Raw genomic sequence first — 24,187 nt, 5'->3', positions numbered from 1 at the left:
GATAATTTTTAATGATTTTAAAGTTTCAGGGGATTTTTAAGGATAATTTTAATTGATCGGCCTGTTTAAATATTTCTTTTTAATTCGGCTTTTAATTATTGTATTTGTATTGTAGTTTTTATGAGGCTGTTAGCCGCCCTGAGTCCCATGAGGAGAAGGGCGGGGTATAAATTAAATTATAAATAAAAATAAATAAATAAATAAATCATCATGCTGAGAAAAGGCGTTCAGGTAAGACAACGCCCCTTCTCCAGCATGATTGGATGGAGAATCCACTAGTGGGACATACCAAAGCCCTGTTGTCCCTAAGGGGGGGAAGAAGTTTGGGCCTGAGTTCCACTGGTAGATACCACCTGCTGTAGCACCCTCCGTCCGAATGAAGCATCCGAGGAGACAAATTTGTCAATCCTATAATGCTTGACAAACGAGGACGGCGAAGACCATGTCGCCGCCCTGCAGATCTTCCCTATAGGCGCCTGGGTATCTCAGGCCACCGATGTAGCCGCACTGCGAGTGGAATGGGCAGTGATGTGACCTGGGACGGTCAGTGATTGGGACCGATAGGCTTGAGAGATGCAAGCCCGGATCCACCTGCCTACAGAGGCGTCTGGCTATTTTAGCTAATAGCTAATAGCAAGAGTGATTTTTCTTCTTCCCAGTTCCTTTTTATTACATATGCAGCTTCTGCAATCATTTTCACACGTATCTCCAGTCATTGCTTTCTCATAGCAAATTCCGACAAGTATGGGAGAAGCAAACTGACAGATTCATCATTCAGGGAGAGGATTTGTACCATAGGTTAACTGAAATGCTTTATCCGAATCTGTTTATCATGCCTGCGATACTGAAGAAAGAGTTTTTTTGGGCAATATTCTCAGCTTTAACACTTACAAAGTAGTCAGTTGCAACATGGTCCTTTCTATTTTGGAAAAAAAAACCACTCTCATTGTATTATTCCCAATAGAGATGGGTAAGATCTTATTTTCTTTAAAAGATTGATCAAACAGTGCAATTTATTCAGAAAGAGTGAATAAGTTTGAGAGAAAATGAAACTGCCAAATTTATCATTCTTCACCAGAGAACCAACTACCTGTCAGAGAAGCTTTTTGTTACCCCCAGGCTGCATTATGAATTCAAAGCACTGTAATAGATCTACTTTAAAGGTCCTGTGGAAACTAGCAGTGTTTTCATACTGTTTCAATACTGTTTGTTTGACGTATGAGATAGTCTTCCGTAAAGGATACTAACTCGGCTAATCTTAGAGCCGTCATTTGTAATAAAGGACAGAAACATTCAAGGCAGCAAACCCCTTCATGAAGTTAGCTTGCTGAAGAATGTCCTAGTGGTTCAGGCTGTTGTCATCAAATCTTCAGATGAAATAACTCTCGTGTCCTTTGAAAAAAGTCATTAAAAAATAATCCTAGGCATTTCAGAAAGTGAGCACAGTGACTACATGTGTTTCCTTACAGAACACTCTGATCTCCCACACTGGCACAGCAAGAGTTCAGATCCAAGATGGGGAATTATTGCAGCGGATTGAGTTTCCAACTCCCAAGCACATGTCTGGAAGTTTTTGTTCAACTTAGCTGGAGGGAAGGGCGACCATGCTTTTCAATTTGCCTGCAATGCAGCACACATAATTAAAGAAGACATGCTCTGGGAAAAGGAGACGGTAAATTTGGAGGAGCTATAAAAGGTTATCTTGCTCTACCTTAGGCTTTTATAATTACACAATTCTTCTAGCAATTCAAAAAATGGCTTTAATTGTAACAGATTGGAAAGGAATTATGTCTGCCTAGAGAATCTGGTCTGCATACAAAATATTATGCGGGTTTTGAATAGCTTAAAAACAAGAACCACTGTCTTCTCAATATGCTTCAAGAAAACTAAACAAAGCCAAGGTGATTACTTTAATATAAATAGCCGTTTGTATATAACATACCCATCACTCTTTCAGAGTCAGCAGTGTTATATAGCTTGTAAGAAATAATGTGCCAAAGAAATCAGAGGTATGAGAGAAGAAACAAGTAAATCTTGTTTGCAGAAAATCATTTTCTGTTTCCCTCTTGCAAACCATTCTTGTTTCCACCACATTCATATACTGCTTCATACTCTGCCACTTGAAATTCAGACTGTTTATCTTGGTCTTTATGAGGATCTTACCAATTCCAGACATGATTCTTTCTCTTCATCTTGACTCATTCTTCTTTCATGCATTTAACTTAGTTTAATTTATACTTTACTATATTAATATAAACCTCCTTGAATCATGTAGATATGATTTTTCATTTACACATATAAACAAACAAATACTGTGATTTAAGCTTCATTAATTCTCCCTATAAGATCTTAATAAAGTTTACTCATACTGATCACTCATTTTTGTATTCAGTTCACATGCATTGAGCAGACATTCACCCTTCAAACAACCCTCTTTTAAATACCCATTTTACCTTTACTGAACTCATGTGCTTCTCCTGATATACATAACTATTTTCAAATATCAAAGTAGGCAGAGGTAAGCTGTTATAGAAAACAAATATTCTCCATTTCTCTATCATTAGTGAACAGTGTACCAAAGCACACAAAATTGATTAATGTGCTCTACTTTTTCACCACTCATAGATAAGTTGCAACTGTTTATTCCATTGTATTTGTGTCAGACAGCTACTGTAGTCTTGTTTGATCTGATTTTCAGATCCAAATTCCTCACCGCATCATATAATCTATCCTACGTGAAAAGCAAATAATTTGGTTTTCTCAAGGAATAAAACAGCTACATAAAAAGCATCAAGATCATTGGAAGTGATAGTACTGCTGTATATTGCACTAGTGAAGCCACATTTGGAATACTATGTCTGGTTCTGGTCATCACTATACAAAAAAGATGCTGAGATCCTAGAAAGAATGCAGAGAAAACAAAGATGATGAAGGGTGTGGAGGCTAAATTACATGACGAATGGGTAAGGGAAATAGGTATGTTTAGCCTAAGTAAGACAAGGCTTAGGGGAGACCTGATAGCTGTCTTCCAATACTTGAAAGGCTATCACAGGGAAGAGGAGGTTGATTTATTCTCCATAGCACCTGAGGGCAGGACAAAAAGCAATGGGTGGAAACTGTTCAGAGGAGATTCAACCTGGACAGAAGGAGGCATTTCCTGGCAGGAGAAAGATTGCTTGCCTCCTAGAATTGTGGGTACTCTGTTCCTGGAGGTTTTCAAGGAAAGTTTAGACAACCGATTGTCCAGGATGGTATAAGGACTGCTGCCTTGGGCAGGAATTGAACTAGAAGATCTGCAAGATTCCTTCCAGCCCTATGATTCTATCTGCATATGCAATCACTAACCAACACTTCTCTAATGCCACTAGTATTTCAAATATATTTATTCGTAATTACAGTGAACAACAAATGGGACATCCTATACCCTTGTCTTGCTTCCCTGCTCCCTACTTACCTCACTCACTAAGTATTCCATTTATTCTCACACATAATTTACTTGTGAGTAAATATATACCATGCTTATCACATCTAGCAAACAAACTTCAGTTCCATAGCTATGCAAAATGTCCAGTAATTAAAGCCTGTTCACTTTCTCATGTACTTCCTTAAATAAACAAATATGCAATAAAACTTTATTTCTCACATTCGTACATTTCTCAATGATTTCCTGAGCAGGAAAAAAAAACAACATCCGTTGTGCACGGCCCTTGCCTAATATAAAAATGCAGTGCTGTTCACAAATTCTGCTTATTGTCACCTCTTGTACCCTTCAGTCAGAACTTTGCCAAAACACCTTCCCAGACACACTTAACAAGCTAATCCCCTTTCATATTAGAGAACAATAACAGCATTCTTCCAAACATCAGGGACAGATGTGCTCTTCCCACACACGTTAAACAAGTCACACAGCCACTTCATAAGCAAGCCATGTCCATATTTTGACAATTTCTCATTATGCGTTCTACACCTGCAGATGTATCGTTTTTCAACATTCTCACAGCATTTATGACTTCCCTTTTAACATATTTTCCCCTTGGACCTTAGCATTAATAGCATTTGTTTCAGTTTTATTCTTTGACATATCGCAGTACAAATTCTTTGACATATCGCAGTCTTTGAGTTTCCATTCCCTTTAGTTTTATCCCAAACCATTTCATCATTTTTATGTTTAATTACATTCACTTTGCGGAGGCGCTTCCTTTAGTTCTCTCCATCCACTTCCAGAACAAATTTTTATTTCTTTCAATATTGCTCTGCGCTTTCAATATCTCTTCTAATCTTAACTATTAATGATATTTTTTTGGTGTGTCCAAAATATTAAAATATCTCCTTTGGATATGTTTTGATGGAATTACTGACATTTTAATTCAACTACAATGATTTTAATTTATGTACTTTTTAATAACAGCAATATGTATATCTCCATCTGCAAATAATTTATAGTATCTATAAATAGGATAACTGAATAGTTTAATTCTAAAACCTCATTTCCAGTATTTTAATTGGAATTGAGGATAGTTCTCGCCACTGCTGAAGCNACCGCTTCTGGAGGCAGGTTGTTCCACTGGTTAATTGTTCTAACTGTCAGGAAGTTTCTCCTTAGTTCTAGGTTGCTTCTCTCCTTGATTAGTTTCCATCCATTGCTTCTTGTCCTGCCTTCAGGCGCCTTGGAGAATAGCTTGACTCCCTCTTCTTTGTGGCAGCCCCTGAGATATTGGAACACTGCTATCATGTCCCCCCTCGTCCTTCTCTTCGTTAAACTAGACATACCCAATTCCAGCAACCGTTCCTTGTATGTTTTAGCCTCCAGTCCCCTAATCATCTTGTTGCTCTTCTCTGTACTCTTTCTAGAGTTTCAGCATCTTTTTTACATTGTGGTGACCAAAACTGGATGCAGTATTCCAAGTGTGGCCTTACTAAGGCATTGTAAAGTGGCATTAATACTTCACGTGATCTTGATTCTATCCCTCTGTTAATGCAGCCCAGCACAGAGTTTTGTACCAGAGTTTCCTAAAATGAGTACAGGTAATCCTCCTTTATGACCACAACTGGAACCAACAATTTGGTCATTACAAGCAAAATGGCCACTAAGTGAAACCGCAACTGTGCTTACAATCTTATTTCAGCTTTCCTTCACTTTACATACATACAAAGATCATAAACGTGGGTGCTGGTCACAAAGTTAATTTTCCATCACTGCCGTAATGTCACATATGTATTTCTTTCAGTAAACATGCAATGTGTACATCTGCTTCCAGGAGATTCAGTACAAGATGATTATGTTACTTCAGGAAGGTATGTAAGGGCATAATTTGAAGTCTTTATTCATATTTAAAGCTATGACTTAGGAAGAAAATTTCCGCTGAGTCTTCCTTTATGTGAACTTTGCAAATGGAAACTTTTCTCTCTTCCCAGTTTCAAAATACATGTCCCTTGCCTCTACCCTGTATGCCTAAATTTCAGATTATAGGCTGCTTAAAATCAGATATACAATTTTGGTTGAAAACGGACACACTTTTGAAGATGTTTCACTTCAACAATGAGACTAATTTTTAAATAAATGTGCATATGGCTAGAACGTGTATATCTATGCTCTAGCTATTCAGCTTCTGGATGCCACATTTAAGTGGTGATATAAATTGCCAAAATCTAAAAAGACCTTGCTTTAAAATTAGAGAATGGCAAAAAAAAAGTAAATTAAACTAATATAATCTAGACTCTGGATGGATGGGCTAGCATTTCAGCTTGCATAGTACCTAGTATGCAGCTGTATACTATTGTCATTGTTAAACTAAACAATAATAAACTAACATAAAATAACATATGCCAAACTACATTGGGTGATGATAATATCTATGCTTCATTACCACCTATTAAAAATGCATTTCCTGGACAACTTTGTCATTTTTCAACATTATTACAGCACTTCTCAAACATTTTCCTGATTGTTCAATGCATCATTGTACAGTATATGTAAATACTCATATTCTGTGGCTCTTAGAAATGATAAATAATAATAAAATATTTTAGCTTTCAAACTGAACTAATAGAAAGCTAACCAAGTCTGATTTTTAACTACCAAAAAAGAAGCATCCTTTCAATACCTAAACAGAATATTATGTGCCATTTCTATGTCACTTTATTAACTATATGCTTTGAAAACCTAATTACATAACATGTTCATGAGAAAGTGACATCAAAAACACTAAACTTTCTGGGTCATATTTTATAAATTGCTGCAGCTATTCTGTAAGTGCCAAAATGACACAATTTTTGTTAAGGTGGACACTAAAACTGTATATTGCAGAGGAATGGGACTTTACTAGATATAGAGGTAAACAATGGTTTAGCATTATATTCCCAAGTAACTAACCTCAGAACCTTGAATAAATTTGATACTTCTTCCTAACTAATTTAGCAAAGAACTGGGGACATGATGCCAGGTTTCATTTATCAGCAGGAAAAAAAAATCATCTTTACAGATAGTATAAACCTATGCATGGTGGACTATTCCTATCTGCTTTTGATAAGAGATAAAATACTTATTAAACTGGTTATAATAAAGCACATCCTACTGGAAGGACAGGACAGGAAAGGATAGGGTAGGGTAGGGTAGGAGAGAGAGGGGAAAAGAAAAGGAAAAAGGGATAACGAGGCAGAAAGGTAACAAATGTCAACCTCTATCATGTGTCAAGTAAACAGCAAATGCACATGAGGCTAATCAATTTAGCCTGCCTGTGAGAACCTTATGCTAGCATAATATTAAATCTGTAAATCACAGAATCCTACCATCATTCCCTCAGAACAGTTGTTCTAGCCAAGGAATGAATATGTTGTTCGCTCAATAGCATCTCACAAAAGAAAACTTAATAAGCCAGGTTGTATCACACACAAAAATTTAAATGCAGATCCAATTAAAATTATTTGACTCATAACAGAACTAGCTGCTGTCCTTTGATATATATATAAAGCCAAATGTCCATTTACACCTGAGAGACCTGTAGATCCATGCTACCTGTTACTTTTATTACAAATGCAGAAAAAAATGCACAAATACATATGTACTATTTATATATGTGCATATAGTAATATTAAAAACGTTGGGTTGCCTTGCACCTTTTAAGGATAGACTTCATCCCACAGAGGTATTATTCAACCTCTCACTCCTAGTTCTCTTTCTTCCTATAAAAGGTGGATTGCTTCTATCTCTACCATTTTGATCAAGACTTGGAAGAACATCAAGGGCATCAGCATCCCATAATTACTGTCCCTTTTGGCATGCCCACTTTCTTGGGCCAGTCAAACATTCTGGATATTGGGGTTGAAATCATTCCAGAGGGAAGTGTGGAATGCTACAAGTTCTTGGACAGATGCCTTTTTGGTTTCTGTTGATAAATTAATAAAGTTAGTATTATTGTGTGGTTGCTACCTCTTATGTCACTGGACTTTCTTCATATCTCTTCTGTCACACTCAAAATGCAACTAGAATTCATGAACATCCATATGCAGGTAGCCCTCAACTTACAACAATCTGTTTTAGCGACTGTTACAACACTGAAAAAAAATGACTTACAAACTGTCCTCACACTTATAACCATTGCAAGATTCCCCACGGTCACATGACCAAAATTTGGGTGCTTGACAGTTGGCATGTATTTACAATGGTTGCAACATCCTGGGGAATCACATGATCGCGAATTGCAACTTTCCAGCCAGTTTCCGACAAGCAAAGTCAACCTAGGATACTGGATTTGTTTAATGACCATGTGATTCACTTAACTGCAGTGATCTGCTTAACAACCAGAGCAAAATCAGTTATAAAACTGAACCCAACTCACTTAACGACCGCTTTGTTTAAAAACAGAAATTCTGCTCCCAATTGTGGCCAGAAGTTGAGGAGTACCTGTATCACTTTTTTTAAAAAAAATACTTGGATTTCTTGCCTCCCCTCCAGTGTTCTGGGAAGAGGACCACGCTACCATGAAGGCAAGGTAGAAGTTAGAAAAGAAAATATAGCATCTCTCTGGAATGAAGGTTTCTTGAGCCTTGTTTGCGTTTTCAGACTGAGTTTAGGACAGAAGAAGGATTACACATAGAAAAGGCAAAATTTGAGAAAGAAAAGGATTTGGATTTTCTCTCCGGGGGGGGGAGACAAAATCTCCGGGGGGGGGGAAGACAAAGGGGAGGGGAAAAAAGGATGAAATCAGTGAGGAGATTATACAGGACAGGAAGCACAGGACTTCCCTAATATTAACGTACCTTGAGACAAAAGGTTTTTTGTCCACAAAGATGGGATTAAGGCAAACTTGTTGGCAAGTCTAGACAAGGTTTTCTTTCCACCACCCCCTCTCCTGGATATATTTACATATCTAGACACCTGGATAAATATATTGGATGGATCTGGGTTCTGCTTATATGCAGCAGTCTTGGGTGAATGATTGAGGAAATGTGAAGGTTTTGCCATGTCCTGCCTGAGTATTTGCCCAGGCTAACACAGAGAAGTATGTGACCAACTGGTCCCAAAATTTCTCTTACTAAATGAGACATTTGGTAAGTGAGTTTTGCCCCATTTTGTGACTTTTCTTGCCACATTTGTTAAGTGAATCACTGCAGTTGTTAAGTTAGTAACACAGTTGTTTAAGTGAATCTGGCTTCCCCATCAACTTTGTTTGTAAGAAGGTCACAAAAGGGGATCACATGACCCCGGGTCATTGCAACCGTCATAAATATGAGTCAGTTGCCAAGCATCTGAACTCTGATCATATGACCATGGGGACGCTACAGTGGTCATGTGAAAAACGTTCATAAGTCGCTTTTTTCAGTGCCGTTGAAACTTCAAACGGTCACTAAATTAAATGCTGCAAGTCAGGAGTCAATTCTTACTCTTCTTCGCGGTATGCAAAAGAATATATTCATTTTCCTCTTTGTTCTGAAGATAACAAGCACAGTTTCTGAACTCAAATCAAAAACTCCCTTCCATAAAAAAGTAGCTTTTTTATTCAAGACGATCTTTCTTAAACTCTGCTCTAAATTATAGGATGACATTGTAAGTATAAGTATAACACAATTCTTTTGGCAACGAATGAAACAAGACAATTAGAACATCTTAAGCTAGTTCTGCCTGCCAGTGTGAACTCTCAAAACTCCATCTCTTCCTTCTGCCCAGTAACAATTCCATGATTAAAGGAATAGAAAATAAAATGTATCAAGAGCCATTTAGAAAGTGCATTAACAGCAAGCCAACGAAATGATTCGTTAGCTTTTCCTTTTCAATACTATGTTTACACAAGATGATTACACCAACTAATTAGTATTTCTTCCTAGATTATATAAGAGAATTTTTTTTAGATTTTTTATAATGAGATGAATGAAGGAGGCTTGGACTAATTTAATTGAGACAAGTTAATTTAGTTTCTAAATGTGACCTATACAGTTAATTAGCATAAAGTATTTATATCTTCATCCTCCTTAAAGGTACGCAACCAAGCCCAAAAAAAAATAAAAAAAATCAGTAGAAATGGCTAGACAAAAACAAAATTGTTTACGTTTGAAAAATATAGATGGAATTTGTATGTCTTGATTATGCTTAAATTTTGGTTTGGATTTTTGCAACTACCAGACTCTGGAGGAGACAATGAACGCTTCACATTACAATAGAGAACAATTTCTAGGCCTCTATTGCCCAGGTGATTAGGTTCAAACATATCTTAGTTTGTTGAACAAACTATAATTGGCTGGGTCTACAAACACTCTAAGACATAAAGCTGGTATTCCCAGTGTATGCCTTTCTCAACATACTAGATTTGTATCCTGCTTTTTCTTCAGAAGTTCAAAGTTGCTTGTTTCATTTTATCACTATGCTGAGAGACACGGCAATGGGCCAAAAGTCACACAGTGAATTTCCATAACTGAGGATGATCAAACTTAGTCTCCCAATCCTACCCCTATCCTAAAACCCTATATACACTGGCAATAAGAAACCACAAACTTCTTCCTTGGTGTACACCAGAATCCCAGCCCTCTTTAAATGTATTAAAAACTTTATACAAAACACTAGCTTCCAGAATTATCTTTATATCCAAGAAAATCCTTTGTTTCCACAAAGGCCCTGTTATTGTTGTTAGTTGCGAAGTCGTGTCCGACCCATCGCGACCCCATGGACAACATTCCTCCAGGCCTTCCTGTCCTCTACCATCTGTAGGTGTTCTTAGAAAAATAGAATAAGGAACTAAGTACATCCTAGTGCATTGTTGTAAAATGGATCACCTTCTAAGAGGAAAAAAAAGTAAATCAGAAAGATAAAGAAAGGTTAATATCGATGGAGGGTCTAGATCAGGGGTAGGCAACTTGGGTCTTTTATGACTCGTGGACTTCAATTCCCAGAATTCCTGATGGTTCAATTGTGGTCATAAGTTGAAGTTGAAGACCACCTGTACTGGATAAATTTTAGTGAATATCATTTCCTGGAAAAGCTGGAAACAACCGCAGAAGGGCAAAGGCTGTTCATTTACCAGCTGTCAGAGAAACTCTGCATTTACAACCTGTTGTATGTACTGCACAGCTCATAAACTGAAATTTAAAGGATGATCTGTTTGCTTGCTTAAATATAAAAGCCAAACTACCACTGTCACTGAGTATCCTTTCACAGGAGAAAACTATTATTAACTATTTTAAATTATAATAATAGCTTAACAGAAGAGCATAAGTGGTTCACAACGAGGAAAAGATTTATTAATGCAGGTTTGAGGAAGGAGGTTACCAAGCCACAATCATCTTATTAATATAGAATTGTCATTTAATGTAATTCTGTACTTCAGCTATTTCACCCTTTCTAAAAAAAATTAGGAGCAATATTTCCTATTCCCTGTACGTAGGTCTTTGCCACTTTAATTAGCAAAGATGACTCCAAGTCAAATTGCAAAGAAAGCTACCATTAGCTTCCATAAGGCAATTGTTCTGATTAATGTACAGTAGAAAAACAAACGGGCTTTTATAAAACCATAATAATCATGGCCTCAAGTGTATAAACTCTGTCTAAAATAGTTATGGTGAGTGATAAAACTGGGAGATTGCCAAGTAAGAGTCCCATTCCCCTCCCCATACATATTTCCATTTAAATGCTATGCATTTGACTCATATGACCCAATGCATTGTTAAAGTAGGAACTGTGCCTCTGTTACACTTCTCAGACTGAAAATGATTCACCTCTACTATGTTTTTAAAGTTCACCCTCCATTTTTCCTTGTAACGTACAGTTTTTCCTTGTAACATACAGTTTAGTAGCAAAACAACAATTCTTTTTTTTTCAAGAGGCAATTGGACTTTCTTGTTTTTCTTTGAAGACATTTCGCTTCTCATCCAAGAAGCTTCTTCACCTCTGACTGTATGGTGGGGAATGGAAGGATTTATATGCCTTGCAGCCTGATCATTTGCATTCTTTTAAAGAGTCATTGAGACCATTGGAGGTTTTTCTATGTCCTCAGGGTCACCTGAGTAGTGCAAATGGGTGTGGAACCTTCTTGGAACTGCTGAAAGGATTGTGTTGTAGAACAGAGATAGATGATGTCGTATCTCTCCCCCTCTGTTGAGAGAGGGCTGTTCAATTTTGACATAGATAGCCTCTTTGACTCCTTAGAACAGTGGTGGCGAACCTATGGCACGCGTGCCAGAGGCAGCACTCAAGAGTCCTCTCTGCGGGCACACGTACCGTTGCCGCAGCCTCGCCTGCCCCCATGACCCCCTCCTCACCAGCAGCCCCCTGGAAGAGTCGCCCCTGAGCGTGGCCCACGCGGAGCAGCGCAGCCAAGGACATGGCAGCCAGGCAGCATAGACAAGACTCTGCCCTCATACCCCATCCTGCACAGTTGATGCTGCAGGGCGCGGACAGAGGGTGTGGCTGCCATTGCGCTGCTGGGCTGCCTGGGCAATCTGCGGCGGGCCCTGGAGGTGGTGAGTGGCCCTGCAGGCAGGTGGGGCACGGGGTGGGGGTGGGGCAGGGGTAGGGTAGGGGTGGAGCCAGTTTTTGGGCACTCGGTCTCTAAAAGGTTTGCCATCACTGCCTTAGAACTTGAATGGAACAAATAGTTTCTACCCATTATTGTTTCTATTTATCCACTGTCCCACAATTATTCCTTAGAAGTCAAGTTGGTAAAGCAATTATAATTGCACCACAACAAACAAACAAATCTCTGCTATGAGTTATTAATATATTCACCTCTGTTTTCAGTGGGACTTCTTTCTATGTAAGTGAGGATCAGACCACTGCCAAAGCAGAAGAAATTGGATGGTATTCATGAAGCAAATGTAAGAGACTATGGGAAATTGTTCTTAATATACAATGTTCTACTCCCTTTTTGTCAGAAGAACGATACAGAAGAAAAAGAATTTAGAAGTCTACCACAGAATATAAGCACATACTAATTATTAATTATTATTATTACTACACTAAAAACACATATAAGTGCTTACTCTTCTATGTCTCCAGGAAATAGGGTTTGTTTTTTAAAAAAAAAAATCCACTGAAGGACATAGGCAAGTTATTTTCAATTAGTCCATATACTGAGGGACTGAATCTTTTTCACTACCTCTACAAACATCCTGAACTCAAAAAATGGAATACATTTACTCACTTCAGTGATATCAGAATTCTTTATACTATCATGCCTGTGGTTACTATTGCCACTTCTGTTTCAACGGCAAATTTAATTGATTTCTCTTCTTGACCGTGACCAACCAATATAATTTAATACACTGCATGTCTACTCTGTGATATGTCAACACTTCATAAATTAGAATGTCTACTAATTTCCCAGTGCAGAAATCAGTGTTTGCTAATGATGCATCAGAAATTTAGCTTTAAAAGTAAATTAAGTGCTCATTGCCTCAAAAATAAATATTAATTCCAATTCCATGCTGAATTTCTCTGTCTTGAATGTCTAGGCCCTATTATACAGCACTTGTGTGCTCCATGTCCTTATTTAACCTAACCAACTAACCAACCAAACCCATAAACAAAAAAATTGGGCTAAAAACACTGGCTTCTGTAATGATCAAACCCTGTATTTTCTCCCCTTCTAAATTATAACGTGCCTGAGGTGGAACAGAGAAAAACAGAGTTCAAGTTGTTGTATTCAACTTGAACCTTCTGTGATTACATACCTGCAGGGAAGCAAAATCTTTAGAAGCACAGGCTCCAAGAATAGCAGCACCCATTAGCACAGACTCCACTTCTTGGGCTAGAACAACAGGCATGCCTAGACAAAGACAACAAATCAGTTAAAGGGCCTGAGGTATGAAGCATGTAAGACACACTTCTCCCTGAAATATTAAAGCAGTTGCCTCTTTTTAAAGGCTGATATGGCTCCTTGGTATGATCTTATTGGTGTCCCCTAAGCATTAAATGCAAGCCAAATTGAATGTGGAAACAGCCAGGAGCAGCATTAAGAAACCTGCAGTGATATATGTATACTGTCTTAGGGTGCATAGATGAAATTAGGTTTTCTGTGGTAAAAAAATATTTTGACAAATAAAATTGTTTAAACTTGTGGAGCAACTAAATTATAAAATGGCTTTATAGCTGTCGTGCTTTAAATGTATTTTTAATTTACTTGGTGCTTATGTTTCACATTGTAAGTGCCTTCGAACAATGAATGTATTCATCTTGCCCTCTGAACAATATGAATCTGAGGCTTTTAAATGTTCTATGAAATTATCTATTGGTAGCCCGTATAATTGGCTAATGGGTACTTGCATTTAACAGTAATATATTCAGTATTTCCCTGTCTTTTCCTGGAAGAATAGGGGATTGATACAGGAATGTTAGCTATTTTATCAGATAGATTTTAATGAGGGCAACAGAACCAAGAGCATTTTAGTCAGATGAACTCTGACATCCTATGTCAATCAAAGTTCCTACAATCAGGAAAAATTCCAAAGCTGCAGAAAGGCCTCTTTGTTCAACATTCTGCTTGGCTATTAGATACAGTCAAAGGACCCCAGTTTAAAATTTAATCAGAATTATCTATTAATAGATCTTTAATTTTAGACATCAGAAAGAGCTCTTGGTTCCAAAGCTATTTGAATTAGATAAGGAAAAAGGTCCAATCACATTGGACAAATAGAAAAGACCGCTGTGGCAACAGCCTGTTGTGCATATCTAGCTCAGGTCAAGACCTTATATCATTTGGTTCACTTTTTCTGCTTTCAAGAAATGTAATTACTTAATGCTGATTTTGATCTCAGTTCCTGGTTCGATGTTGAAGAGATGCAAATCTAAAAGCAAAATACCCAGAGCCCAAGCTTTAGACCTGATCTAAACCATATTGGCTCCTCTGAAGAATAAAGGGCTCATATGGTTCATGGTTTGCTTTTAATCCCAACCTTTTAGAACTGTAGAAATACATTTTCCACAGGTGAAATACATATTCTTTTTAACCACAAGATACTGTATATCCAAAAATACTCATGCGTAAATGACAAGTTAGGTGAGTTAGGATCTCCTCTCATAGACAGGTAACTTGTTATAAATGCTATTGACATTTTGACCAGAAAAATGAATCTCTTGATATCTTCTTCTGATTTAAAATGTGCCAATTTTATATATCTGAAAGATTTGATAAATTGCAAATACTAACACATCACTGAATACTATGAATTAAATGCAACTGCTTGCCTATTTTGAATCAATAGACATATTAAATCCTACAACACATGGTTTACTGTACATGGTTGCATTACTTGACAAATTAAAATTATTCCTTTATTTTCAACAAATTATTGAGAAATAATCCATCAGCAAAATACAACTGTAATAATATTTCTGGGCAGCACAAGAAATATTATTTCACAATGGTACCTACTCTAAACATTTCAATTCCTGGTATTTACTTATCTTTATATAGGAATTTGTTTCTGATTGAATTAGACTAATTCATCAATTTCAGCACCATTTATAATTATTGCCATGCCTGTCAGAACAATCTAGAACAATTCCCCTTACAAAATAGAGGCTTTTGCTATTGCACTTTAGCTCGTCTCAGATTTTTTTGAGAGTCCAATGCAATAGTGTCCCTTTTTTCACTGATTTTTTTATCTATCCTAATTGCATCTAGCTGTGGTTCAGCTTAATGAATTTAACTTTTCCAATGAAACACTGAGATACTATTAATATTAACCAGTAAAGGTAAAATGTACAATGGCAGACTCCCAATCTACAGGTAGTCCTTGACGTATGATTACAAATGAACCCCAAATTTCCGTGGCTAAGTAAGACAGTTCTTGAGTGAGCTTTGCCCCACTTTATGACCGTTCTTGCCACAATTTTTAAGTGAGTCACTGAAGTTGTTCAGTTAATAACAAGGTTAAGTGAACCTGGCTTCCCCATTGATTTTGCTTGTCAGAAGGTCACAAAAGATGATCACATGACTCCGGGACATTGCAACTGTCATAAATATATGCCAGCTGCCAAGCGCCCAAATTGGGGATGTTGCAACAGTCTTAAGTGTGAAAAACATAACTCACTTTTTTCAGTGCCATTGTAACTTTGAACAGTAACTAAACCAGGGGTCTTCAAACTTGGCCCTTTTATGACTTGTGGACTTCAACTCCCAGAATTCCTCAGCCAGCATGGCTGGCTGAGGAATTCTGGGAGTTGAAGTCCACAAGTCATAAAAGAGCCAAGCTTGAAGACCCCTGAACTAAACAAATGGTTGCAAGTCAAGGGCCTACCTGTATTGGAAAGTTTAAGATATGACTTGTTTGCTGATTATTTTTATGAACTTGTCATAATATTCACCCTGCAATTTCTTCAGCCAAGGAACAGGAAAGCAAGACTCAGTCTACTGCTAATTTCCTTTGCTGTATTCTGAAACTTACCAATGATGTCCGCGTGCATTTGGACAAAGAGAGGGTTCTTGCTCAGACCACCACACATAAAGAGAGTGTTGATACGATGCCCTGCGGCTTGCATTGTTTCTACAATATGTCTGGTTCCCAACTTAAATGAAACAGAACATAAAGAAATATCTATTAACAAAAAATGCTACAGGTAAAATGGTTCTTTGAAAAGTTGAAAAGCCATAGTTATTTCCATTGAGAAGAAGAGTTTTTAAGTCACTATAACGTTGCATTTCTAAGTTTTCTGCTTCTGACATTAAATTGTCCATCTACGCCTCCAGATTAATTGTAAGACAGACATTAGCTTATAAGAAAAACATACACAGAAGTACATCCTCTTCCTCATTCACAAATAGTTGAAGAAATGCAGGAATTAACACTGTTAAACACAGAGCAATCATATTTTTTATCTCTTTTTTATATCCATGTTAATACATTTTTTTTAGAAATCAATTTAGTTATAATAGCTCCGATCAAGAGCACTTTTTTCAACTCTAACCTTTGTTTTACCTTCTGAAAAAGTAAAATTAAAACAATAGAAATAAACGTTTAAATGGGTTTACGGGATTTTTGTTTCACATTTCCAGCTCATGCTGAGAAACCCTTTGAACGCTGTGTATTTAAAATTGTTTTTTGAATTTCAGCTGAAAGAAAATAAAAAACCTCAAAAGTAACATTACTGCCAAATCTACCCTTTGCCAAACTCATAATGCTAAAGAATTCCCTCAGCATTTAACACTGAACATCTTCTGAAGCATGGCCAAAGTTCATTGTAAGATTTACAATGTACTACAAATGCCTGTACAGACTCCGCCAGGATGTTTAAGAAAAGCAGAGTTAAGCTTCAATTGTTTATTTCATACTGATTAAGTTTCACGGGAATTTTGATTTAAGATAGGTAGTTCTGGCAAACTTTTAACATTAACAAGGGCATCTAATGGAAAGCACAATACAATTAATGACACACAATACGTTAATTAACTATATTAGATGTGGATGATGGGAAATGTAATCCAACTCTTTTGGAAATCATTAGACTGAGGAAAACTATCCTATGCCCATTACTTTCATTACTAATGGACAGGTATTCACTTTTAAAAATTGTGTCTTGCTTTGAGATTGTGAATGGTTTTATTCTTAACTACTACAATTTTACCACTTGAGAGCACTGTGGATATTTTTCAGAATTCCCACAACCTATATTTATCTAGATATCTGTAACATTAACTGAAGTTAATATTTATAATATCTCTACACACACAAAAATAACCTTTTCCCCATCTCAAGCCTAATTATTCTGTTTTTCTTTGCAGTATGATACCCATTAAAATTATCCTTACATTTGCCTGAAAAAGGTCACAGCAAAGTTTAAGATGAAACTACCTCATTTTTTTGAGTTAACATCAATATGGTTAATATAGATTCATTAATTTATACATTACTACAGGTAGTCCTCGACTTACAACCACAATTGAGCCCAAAATTTCTGTTGTTAAGTGAGACATTTGTTAACATTTGCTCCATATTATAAACTTTCTTGCCATCGTTGTTAAATGAATCACTGCAGTTGTTAAATTAGTTAACACAACTGTTAAGTGAAACTGGCTTCGCTATTGAGTTTGCTTGTCAGAAGGTCGCAAAAGGGGATCACATGACCCGAGACACTGCAACTGTCATAAACATGAGTCAATTGTCAAGTATCTGAATTTTGATCACGTGACCATGGGGACGCTGCAATGGTTTTAAATGTGAAAAACAGTCATAAGCCACTTTTTTCAGTAGCGTTATGACTTTGAACGGTCACTGAACAAACTGTTGTAAGCCGAGGACTACCTGTATATGGAAAACTATGCAAACTAAGAGATATCCCATGCAAATGGCACTTTCCTGCAAAATCCCTTACTAGAAAGAAAACAGATGAGCTTTTAGATAGTTTAAATGATATTTAATACATGTGAACAACATGCGGCCTGAGGTTGTATACAGTTGTAAGTTAATATATTGTGACTGTAATATTTTGATTCCTATAAAAGAGTGACTAATTTCCAAGTAAGAAAGTTATACTTCCAAAATGCCCTTAAACATTAAAAGTAATATTTTCTGAATGTTACAGAAAATAGCAGGCCCTGATCCATTGGTTTTCTTTGTTGTTTTAGTTGCTACAATATTAAGAACCAGCTCTGTATATCAGTGAGTAATAACACACACACATACACACACCCACACACATTACATTATATATGCAGTACCTCTGTAAAAATAACACAGGAGGGACCAGTGAGTTTAATTTCAAAGCACAATAGAATCTAGTATAAAGAAACACTAGAATAATAATAGATGGATTTCCCAGGATACCCAACTGAGAAAACTTCCACCTCATTAGCATAAAATAATGACATAGTGCTTGTTTGCCAAAGAAGTATTGTCGTCTTTCACAAGATAATATTAGTAGTTCTCATTTTCTGAGAAATGATTTGCATTTCTTATTTAAATCAAAAAGACTGGCATGAAAGTACACCACTGTTGTACTATCAAAGAACAGTAATAGTAAGATTAGCAAATATACATTCTAACTATATATAAAGTAATTCTGTTTGTGTCCGGGGAAGTGTTAAAACTGTGCAAGTGGATTTCAAGAAATTGGTCTCATTGCTAAACTGGGCAGAGTAATATTATGGAACACTCTAACAAAGAACAGAAACTATTGGACTATGATAAAAAAAAAGTTACAGTTCCGTAACAGATTTGATAGATATCTGTAAGGTTGTATCAATTATAAATGTCCACATATGAGGAAGGTGAAGCAAATATATATGTGTGTGTGTGTTATGTATGTGTATGGGTAAATACTGTGTGCTCACAGTAAAAAATGACCATAAAGGTTATCTTATCTAACTGGGGCGCCACCCAAAGGTGTGCACAGACCCTCCTGGCCGCAACTGCCGCCTGCTCTTTGAGCAGGAGCCACGAGTCCAGGAAGCCCCCCAGATTGTGCACTGGATCTGTTTTGGGCAGTGCTGCTCCATCCAAAACCAAAGATGAAAATCCTTGTCTCTGGGGGAATCCAAATATCCACAGCCATTCCATCTTGCTAGGGTTGAGTCAGAGTACACTTCATCCAATCCAGTACCTAACAGCCCCCATAGGACATCCATGGCATTTCTCAGGGGGCCTTTTCAAAAACAAACAAACTAACTAACTTTCTTTTGAACTGGGTCCAAATTAGTGTTGTTTGATGTTCCAGCAAAAAGCTAATCCCAGAAATCTACAGTCTATCTAATCCATGCCAGGCACCATATCCTGGGATTTAAAAAAAAAGTTATGTAGAAATATTATGTATAGTGAATACTAGAAAAGTATTGGAATATCACAGGATCATCTGCCATTCTATTTCACAAGGAAAAGCAAAAGCAAAATCTAATTAATTACTACCTGCTAATGGTATGTGTCTTCACAATTCCCTTCCCTTTTGCCGTTTGTTGAATGGGAAAATAAAATGGCCACTGGAATTACTTCAGCCATAAAAACTGAACTACTCATATGCAACAGTATCTTGAAAAGTAAGTGGAATAGGGTTTTTTGTGTTTTTAGCTCCTAAATTCTTGGTCTGAGATAGAAAAACCTGCGTTCCAGATGTACAAGGCTGCCTCCTAAAAATTCAAGTACAACATATCAATCAATAGTACCAGTAGTCCACACTACTGCTTCTGACACGACCAAATTATCATTGCACTCCGTATCTCTCAATCAAATGAATTTCCCCCTGTTGAACAGGAGTTTATATGGAATTAACCACAAGGAAGACAGATTTGGAGAGGAGACAACATAAATACAAATTTAAACACATTTGAAATTTCTTTTCTTTTTGTACTTTTTCTCTTTTTTAAAAAAAAATATTGCCACACTGCCTGCATTACTCCATAGAATAATATTAGGTTTAGGCCATTGCGGGATATGCTAATGCTGATAGTTATTTCTACAGGATACTGATGCCATCATTTGCAACAACAACAACAACAACAACAAAAACTCAATGCTATTAGGGTTAGATAAATTGTTTCAGTTTCTCCATTCACAAATAGACCTAAGAATTTCAACAGCCATTTGCTATGAAAAAAATAATATATTATGACCCCCCCCAAGAAAAGAACATTTCCCTTAAATCTTAGGGAAAATTTACTGAACTTACCGCAATGGCTTGAACTGTAGCTAGATAAATAAGAGCAAGATCATCAAGACTTTGAGATAGTGTCAGTCCCACTACCTGAAGGGAACAAGAACATTTCTGTACTTACTAATTTCCTTTCCCGGACAAGATTCTAATACATTTTATCATAGAAGTAATTTATGGATTTCATTATCACATGGTTTGGTAATAAACTCTAGCTTGAATTGCTTGGATTGGATAAATTTAAGAATACAGGTCTTTAAAAAGGCACTCATCTTCAGGATTTATTGTTACTTCCAAGTTGGGAAAATAATGCCAGTTGCAAGGGAACAACATAGATACTGGGGTACATAGAGGATAAATATACTTGCCATTTTTTGTGAATGGGGAACTGAAAACTGAGACAGACATCAATTTAATGTGTTTTGAAGGAAAGCAATTAGCATTTCTCCTTGCTTATTTTTATAGCAAGTTTCAGTTTAACTTCAAGCACTATGCATTTTCCCATGAAACCATCATAAACATAAATCAAAATGAACAGTTGTCCCAAAAGCAAAAGAATTAATGCCATCTAAAAAGCATGCCATCTTTAGGGTTTAATATGTGGAACATGAGATTGAATCCAATCTAACAAGTGACCTGATAAACATCACCTTTTTGCTATATTACGAGTATTGCAGAGTAAGCACAAAAAACTATTTGAAAACTCATGTACCCTATGAAAAGTCTCTTCAAGTATACCCTTGTGGGCCACAAACATAGCATTCAACTAAAAAAGAACTTGGATGCAGAAAATATTTTTTGTGGAAAGAACATAGAATAATATAGAATAGAGGGACTGGAAGAGACTTTGGAGGTCTTCTAATCCAACCCCCTGCTCAAGGAGACCATTTTCCATTTCAGACAAATGGTTGTCTAACCTCCAGAAGCTAGGCATTTGTGAAAGGGCAATGCTTGTAATGCTTGAGTGCAGAAAGAAGCTGGCAGATGAGGTTTGGATCCAGAGATTAGTAAGAAATACAGTGGCTCAACACTTTTATACTGAATTCAAGATTTTTACCAGGATGAAATTCTCTCTCTTTGTCCAAGTCTTCATATGCCTAATAAAGCTTTTGTAATGTGGCACATAGACTTACTGTATATACTTCCCACCCTATGTAACCTCAAAAAACAGCCTCTCGTCTTGGTAGACCTATCATATTCTTCTATATCTTTAACTGCATTTTTGCTTTTATATTCAGCAGCAATTATAATTTGGAATTTTCTGCTTGTCAAATCCCTGCAAATTTCAGCTAATCCTATAAAATCATATAAAACTATGCAAAATTAAAAAAGTTTTATATGTATAGGTAATGTTTTACCATTATATTTTAATGATAACAGAATTACATATAACTTGGGTTTTTTTTTCTTTTTTTTCATTTTTGGTTGGATATCAACAATCATTTCAGGAAAAACATTCTGTAGGATTTTCAAATAAAAATGATAAAATATTTAAAATAATGCTAATTTCATGGTCTTATTTTATACAATTATTCTGTTTTCACTCTTTTACAACAACAGACTGTTTCTTACCATGCCCTTTAGAGTCATATCTGCAAGGGGAGATCGGTTGCCATGGAAATCTGGCCAAACATGTAAATCAACAGTGAGCAAACCCACAGGCAAAGATTTCTTAATCAGATCCAGGTGACCATTCAAGTATGTATATATACTTTGAGCTCTGCAAGAAAAACAAATGAAAAAAAAAGGGAGTGAGCAGAGCTGGGGGAGAAAGGTTATTCTCTGAACATATTGCATGATTTGGACTCCTAATAAGAAATACACAAACTAGGAAAGGCTTGCAAAATGAAACTGTAAAGGAATAAGGAAAGAGAATATTAATATATTACTTGATGTATGGGGTTTATACAGGGATCTGAAACAGAATTTGGAGATACCAGCAAGAAAATGAACTGCACTATAATGCTAAAACACAGTTTGCTGTAATCAAGACTTGTTCAGAATTAGACTCTCAAATTGCAAAAGGTTAATAACTAAGTCTTAATGACATTTTATATTGTTATCTACCGTATACACTGACTGCCCTGGTACAAGTTTAAGGACTATTATCTTTGTACAATCAGAATAGAGCTGGAAGGGATCTTGGAGGTCTTCTAGTCCAACCCCCTGTTCAAGCAGGAGACCCTATACCATTTCAGACAAATGACTGTTGCTGGTCTATTAATTTAGTCACTTTGTCAAAGAATGAAATAAGATTGGTTTGGCATTATCTCTTTTTAACAAACCGATGCTGATTTTTAATTATAACTTTATTTGTTTCTAGATGTCCGTAGATCTGGGTTTTTTTATTATCTTTTCCAGTATCTTCCCAGGTATTGATGTTAGGCTAATTGGTCTGTAATTTCTTGGATCTGTTTGTTTTCCTTGTTTGAAGATGGGAACCACTTTCTTCCATGAAGAAAGACGTGTACTTTGTGAGATCACACGAGAACAAGTGATTTATATGTGAGACCGCATATAAATACATGTGATTTATATACACAACTTTAACAGAGAGATTAAATGGTGAAATACTCATGCGAGTCGGGATATTTAGCAGGCACAATGCAAATTCCACAGCCTCATCCACTGAGGGCTTGGATGCAATCCAGATAATGTGCACTGGGTTTAATTTCATTAATTTCAAGTGGAACTTAAGTGTGCTTAACTTTCTCCAGTATGCGCCCAGAGGCTGAACGCCAAAGAAAGCAAAACATGCCAAATCTCACTGAAATCAACTGGAACAGCAATCTAGCCTCATAATGCCTGCACTGACATGCCAATGGAACTTGCTCTTACCACTTTTATACATGTCTAAAAACCTTTTGAGCAGCTTTCTAATTTTTATCATTGGTTTTACCTTCTTTATCAAAGTATCGAAGACTTTCCATCTGCAGACAGATTGGCCAAAATAGCATCTCCATCTAATTATAACGGACTAATCAATGTCTCAGTTCTGGAGGTCTAAATAGTGATATTCATTTAGCCCCAGCCATGCACTAACGAGTTCCCTGTGGGAATTTGGCATGTGTTTACTATTCTGACTTCTGACCTCCTTGCAGCTGTATATTTATATTCTACATTTAAGCATTCAGCTTCACATTGTTTCAATTAGATCTTACCATGTGTTTGCTATCGGATGGTATCATTCAAAATGAAGTACACTTGGAACACATTAAAATAGCTAATTTACTTCATTATTCATATACTTTAAAGTTTTTTAAAACATTATTGTTATATTAATGTGATGTCTTGTATATGGGGGGGAGTCATAGTTTGAAAGTTGTTAAAATTCTTTTGTAGAATTATTTCATTTTCATTCTTACTGTGTTGCCCAGCATAACTGTTCAATGAAAGAGGACAAAAAAAAAAAGATAATGAAAAGCAGGCTTCAGTGACGTAGCACAAGATTTCAAACAGAGAACATGGGACAATTCAAATATATTTCACAAGAAGTTAGGTCATGAAGCTGTAACAGTCCACAAATTCATCTAGAACAGGCATGTCAAACTCACAACGTCACGTGACGTCGCGCGATGTATCGGGACTTTTCCCCCATTGCCAATAATGGGGTGGGCACGGTTAATAATAATAATAAAGTTGGAAGGGACCTTGGAGGTCATCACCCCCTGCTCAGGCAGGAAATCCCAGTGCCTTTTTTCTAAAAAAAAAAAAAAAAAAAAGGTGCCAGAACTCACACACGTCATACAACCTGTCTTGCCTACCCTACAAGGTTCCATCCAAAAAAGGTGCCGGAACTCCGTTCTGGGCGTTCTATGAGAAAAAAAGCCCTGGGAAATCCTATACCATTTCAGACAAATGGCTGTTCAATCTCTTCTTAAAAACTTCCAGTGTTGGAGCATTCACCACCTTCTGGAGGCAAGTTGTTCCACTGGTTAATTGTTCTAACTGTCAGGAAGTTTCTCCTTAGTTCTAGGTTGCTTCACTCCTTGATTAGTTTTCGACATGACGCATCCGGCCTGTGGGCCAGCAGTTTGACATGCCTGATCTAGTATCCCAAAAGTAAACTTTGTCTGGATGAAGGTATTTATGAAGGTATTTCAGGCCTTTATTATTTTTATA

At 36.7% G+C, this 24,187-nt stretch overlaps 1 protein-coding gene across 1 annotated transcript in view; it reads right to left on the bottom strand.

The window, feature by feature from the left end:
• FGGY (FGGY carbohydrate kinase domain containing) overlaps positions 1-24,187 on the bottom strand; it is a 77,736-nt gene that overhangs the window by 27,857 nt on the left and 25,692 nt on the right. The window contains exons 4-7 of the mRNA XM_015821623.1: positions 21,638-21,785; positions 20,084-20,158; positions 15,874-15,994; positions 13,159-13,253 (exon numbers count right to left, since the gene is read on the bottom strand). Of these exons, the coding sequence (XP_015677109.1) occupies positions 13,159-13,253; positions 15,874-15,994; positions 20,084-20,158; positions 21,638-21,785 (439 nt within the window). The remainder of the gene's footprint in view (positions 1-13,158; positions 13,254-15,873; positions 15,995-20,083; positions 20,159-21,637; positions 21,786-24,187) is intronic.

Source organism: Protobothrops mucrosquamatus, unplaced genomic scaffold, assembly GCF_001527695.2.
Source record: "Protobothrops mucrosquamatus isolate PMUCROS unplaced genomic scaffold, P.Mucros_1.0 scaffold1366, whole genome shotgun sequence".
Taxonomy (NCBI): Eukaryota; Metazoa; Chordata; class Lepidosauria; order Squamata; family Viperidae; genus Protobothrops; species Protobothrops mucrosquamatus.
Note: the sequence above shows the minus strand (reverse complement) of the source record. Positions and strands in the feature narration are given on the sequence as shown.